At 53.3% G+C, this 5,095-nt stretch overlaps 1 protein-coding gene across 1 annotated transcript; it reads left to right on the top strand.

Annotated features, from left to right (window-relative positions):
* Nucleotides 1-406: 406 nt before the first annotated feature.
* On the top strand, nt 407-2,865 carry FOXD1 (forkhead box D1). The gene has a single exon (XM_066360822.1). It carries the CDS (start codon nt 793-795, stop codon nt 2,191-2,193), a length of 1,401 nt encoding a protein of 466 aa, XP_066216919.1. The 5' UTR covers nt 407-792; the 3' UTR covers nt 2,194-2,865.
* The last annotated feature ends 2,230 nt before the right edge of the window (nt 2,866-5,095 follow it).

The raw sequence follows: 5,095 nt of genomic DNA, 5'->3' as shown, positions 1-5,095 counted from the left end.
TCAGACGATGGAGTGTTGTTTGTCCTAGCCTAGCTGGACTGGCTCCAACAGGCCGTTGAATGGTCAAAACGTCGCACCACAGGAGTGCTTCTGAAGTTAGAGCTGAGGGCTATGAAGAGAAGGCTGGGAACTCTAACTCTTGCCGTGGGTCCAGATCTTCGCGGGCCAGCGCATAATTCAGATCTCAGCCTTTTTGGCAAGGAATCACGGGGTCCTCTCTCCTGCTCACTCTTCTCAGTTCCTGCTCCCTCCTACGGGTGAACTTTCCAGAGCAGGGCTGAGCTCCTAGACTTTCTTTCCCTTCCCTCGGTAGCGCTCTGACGTGCACACCATGTGACAGGCCTCCTTCTGCTATAAGCCGAGTAAAGGTCCGCCCTCTCCTGGTCTCAGCCCTTGCCTCGTCGAGCTCTATCCCTAGACTCTCACCCATTCCGCACCCTCTCTGGCGTTTCAAAGCTCAGACTTGCTTTCCCACGGCTCTGCCACCCGCTCCTCAACTGACCCGGCCAGGGGCGCTCGGAGAGGAGGTCAAGTTCCTCGCCAGGGCGGGGTGCGCGTGGAGCCAAAGGAGCGCAAAAACCTCGGGGCGACCGCGGCGGCAAAGGAGTTACAAAATTGCAGCGCGAGCCTCGGCCGCCTCGGGACAGCCCTGGTGCGCTGTTTGAGCCGCAGCAGCGCCCCCAGCGTGGCGCCCCGGGGCCGGGCCCGCCGCCCGGGACTCGGGCTGGGGCGCGGCGGGAGCCCGGAGTCCGGCGCCCTTATGCGCCGCCCCAACGCCACAGCGCGACAGCTATGACCCTGAGCACGGAGATGTCCGATGCCTCCTGCCTCGCGGAGGAGACAGACATCGATGTGGTGGGGGAGGGAGAGGACGAAGACGATGAGGAAGAGGAGGAGGATGACGAGGGCGGCGGTGGCGGGCCCCGTCTGGCTGTCCCCGAGCAGCGGCGGCGGCGGCGGCGGCGCTCGTACGCCGGCGAGGACGAGCTAGAGGACCTGGAGGAGGAGGAGGACGACGACGATGACATCCTGCTGGCCCCACGGACTGGGGGCTCCCCGGCGCCCCAGGGGCCAGCCCCGGCGACGGGACCCGGGGCCGGTGGGGGCAGCAGCACGGGCGGCGGCGGCGGCGGCGGGAGCGCGGGCGGCGGCGCCAAGAACCCCCTGGTGAAGCCGCCCTACTCGTACATCGCGCTCATCACCATGGCCATCCTGCAGAGCCCCAAGAAGCGGCTGACGCTGAGCGAGATCTGCGAGTTCATCAGCGGCCGCTTCCCCTACTACCGGGAGAAGTTCCCCGCCTGGCAGAACAGCATCCGCCACAACCTCTCCCTGAACGACTGCTTCGTCAAGATCCCCCGCGAGCCCGGCAACCCCGGCAAAGGCAACTACTGGACGCTCGACCCCGAGTCCGCGGACATGTTCGACAACGGCAGCTTCCTGCGTCGGAGGAAGCGCTTCAAGCGGCAGCCGCTGCTCCCGCCCAACGCCGCCGCCGCCGCGGCCGCCGAGTCGCTGCTGCTCCGCGGCACCGGGGGCTCAGGGGGCGCCGGCGACCCAGCCGCAGCCGCCGCGCTCTTCCCGCCGGCCCCGCCGCCGCCCCCGCACGCCTACGGCTACGGCCCCTACGGCTGCGGCTACGGCCTGCAGCTGCCGCCCTACGCGCCGCCCTCGGCCCTCTTTGCCGCCGCCGCCGCTGCCGCCGCCGCCGCCGCCTTCCACCCGCACTCGCCTCCGCCGCCCCCGCCGCCGCACGGCGCGGCCGCCGAGCTGGCCCGGACCGCCTTCGGCTACCGGCCGCACCCGCTCGGCGCCGCCTTGCCGGGTCCCCTGCAGGCCTCCGCGACCAAGGCGGGCGGCCCGGGCGCCGCGGCTCTGGCGCGCTCGCCCTTCTCCATCGAGAGCATCATCGGGGGCAGCCTGGGCCCCGCCGCCGCCGCCGCCGCGCAGGCCTCGCTCTCACCCTCGCCGGCGGCGCCGCCCGCGCCCGCGCCCGGACCCGGACCCGGCGGCGGCGGCGGCTGTGCGGCTCAGGCGGCCGTAGGCCCGGCCGCCGCGCTCACTCGTTCACTCGTGGCCGCCGCGGCCGCCGCAGCCTCCTCTGTCTCCTCGTCGGCCGCCCTGGGAACTCTGCATCAAGGGACTGCCCTGTCCAGTGTCGAGAACTTTACTGCTAGGATTTCAAATTGTTAATAACGCTATGTTAGCGCGCTTGAGAAAGAGAAGGTAGGAATCCCGCTCCTTTTTTTCATTTGGTGATCTGGCGTCCTGTGCGCTCCTCCCGGCGCGGCCCCTCCCGACCTCGCGCTTCCCATTTTCGCCGCGTCGGATGCTCAGACGATCCTGTTCGGCAACAACAGCTCGACGCTGCCTCGGCTCTGCGGGTCTCTATTTATGCGAAGTCGGCCTATGCTGCAGCCCCCAGCCCGGGGTGGGGCGCCAGAGGGTGCTGGTGGGGTCCGCCCTGTCTAGGCACGAGGGGCTTCCTTGACTTTTGGGAAATCTTAAAAATTCTAAGCCTTTTTGGGGTCTAGAGATTCTCAGGTCCAGGCGTTTAAAAAAAATGTTCAAAGATGAATACATAAATATTAAAGGTCCTGAAGAATGCCAGCGACGCAGTAGTTTTTATTTGAGGACACTTGTCTGGTGTACTTTTTTCATGAAAAGGAAAAAAAATCTGATTAACATGTTTACACAAGGAAAAAAAATCAAAATTATTTCTTATTTTAACCTGTGTTTTGTATCATAATAGACATGCGGAGTTTTAATTTTGTACTTACTGCGTATTCTTTACAAGGAGTATTGTAAATTTTAATGGCAATTATTGTACTATTCTAATGTAAGATTTTTACACTTTTTCATAAATAAAATGCTTAATTTTCGAAGGAAACCTTCCAAGAGAATTTGCTTCAGTTGACCCCTAGTTTACTTTCTTTTCTGCTAAAAAAAAAAAAAAAAAATGTTGAGAGAAGTAAGAGCCCATTATAGAAAAGGCAGTATTTTTTCAAAGAGAATTTAACAAAAGCATCATTGCAGGAGATCAGAAGTTATTTAAAAATGACTACAAATAAAAGAAGTTACTTTGGTATACATTTTCAAATCTCATTCTATTCCGTTTTGATGAGCATTGCAGCTATTTAAAATTAAATCCACAGTACCTTAGGTTAACTTTATAGAATTTTTCATTTTATTTTTGAGCTTTCTACTTCAATTTCCATACACGTTTTAGCACAATATTGTATATATCTGTAAAAACTCTACAACACAGTTTTATATAATAGTGGAAGCAACACAAGTAAATAGGCAACTTTTAGTTTTAAAATTTTAATAGATATCAGTTAAATATCCTTAAAAACTATTTACATATCCAAAATAAATTGTAGTTGAAAGTCCTGGTATTTAAAGCTACTATTTCCTCAACAGAAGGAATTCCAGTAGTTGCATAAAGACGAATTTTTTTTAATCCCCAAAAGAAAACATCAAAATTCTAGTTTAAATAATAAGAATGAAAATGCATCAGATGTTTATTGAACTAATTGAATTTATACAATTTATATATTTTGAATATCTTTTTTTCTAATTCTGTATGTTTTTTTTAAACTATTTGTTGCAGGCAATTTTTAAATCATGAAAAAATGTGAGACTCTAGTTCTGATGACTCCAGATGTTATTGTGGGTTCCAAATAAAACCCAGGCATGCATAATATGTAATTTAAATGCTTAATATCCATGAGTTGTAGCGAAGGTAAAATCTGTTTATTGAAATTTTTCATATATCTGGACAGGTTTGTATCTGAAGATTTGCAGATTTAACCTAGCAAGTTAACAAAGACGATATTATAGGCTGGTATTTTACAATAACACGCATTCTTGACGCCCTATACTCTCGTTTATTTTTAGGGAGGAAAAAACTGACTCAGTCTCAAAACTAAGTTCTGGTTTTTTTCCCTATGAAATGTTTGGAAGAAATTAAATGAGTTTAAACACATACACCCTTAAACTTACTGCTAAATATATAGATAAAAATTGAAGTATGGCCAGACAAAAATCTTATATACGAAAGTTACTTTTATTCTAGCCCCTCTAAGGGAGAGGAGAAACTGGAACGGAGCACATCCCGACGCCGCTGCCGCCTGGGGGAGAGGCATTCGCAGGCGGAACCCAAAGGGCACAGGTATTATTGGCACAGCTCACAGCCTTCTGAACATGTAGATCTGACATTTCAATCTGAAAGTAATGATGGAGAGAGAGTGAAGGAACAAACACGTGTGTGTGTGATTATTCACATGAGGCTTAAATGCCCTGAAAGCAGGGAATCCTGGCTAGTCACTCTCAATGTTCAGAATCCCGAATCTTTTTTAAAAATGCCCTGACAAGCCCACCTCCTAGGTTGTCAGTGTCCTTAAGGGGAAAGACAGGTAGGCACTGGGCTATCCAGTCTTGTCCTTGCCCCGGTGAGTTAGGGTTCCAAGTTACCCATGTCATGTAGAGAGACTGCCAGCACATCGTGAGCCCTGAGCCATAAGAAAAAGTGTACTCGACCTGCCAGCCTCAGTCTTAATTTTTGCATCCTTTGGGTACACCTGCTCCACCCTCCCAGTTTGCAGTTCTGCAGTCGGCTTTGCTGGTCCTTCCGGCCTGACCTGCTGTTGGAGGATATACTGGGCAGACCAAAGACACGTGGGCTGGAACAGGAGTGGGCTCGGCTGTCGGGCAGGGGCCTTGGGGCAGGCGAATATTGGGCGGTGGGCCATGGACCCCGCGAGCTGGGAACACAGGGTGTGACCCATCAGGCCGCCTGGGTGAGCAGGTGCTGGAAACAAAGGCCGCTGGGCTACTGTGGCCTTTGATGGGCAAGGACGTCCCTTCCTGGGGCTCCTCATTCGCATGCAAATCCAGCTCTGGTATCCCTTTTCTTTGAAGGCAAACAGAAGGATGTTTGTGTGTTTGTAAGGATGAAGCCTGCTTGAACAAGCCTTCCTCAATAGGCTGAGTCTCTGAAAAATAAACCAGTTGGACAAACATTGGCCACCAGCTCTCCTCCTCCCAACTACAAAGTGTGGATTTGCTACAACTCATTAACCCGAAGCTTTTC

This window comes from Saccopteryx leptura, chromosome 1, assembly GCF_036850995.1.
Source record: "Saccopteryx leptura isolate mSacLep1 chromosome 1, mSacLep1_pri_phased_curated, whole genome shotgun sequence".
NCBI lineage: Eukaryota > Metazoa > Chordata > Mammalia > Chiroptera > Emballonuridae > Saccopteryx > Saccopteryx leptura.
Note: the sequence above shows the minus strand (reverse complement) of the source record. Positions and strands in the feature narration are given on the sequence as shown.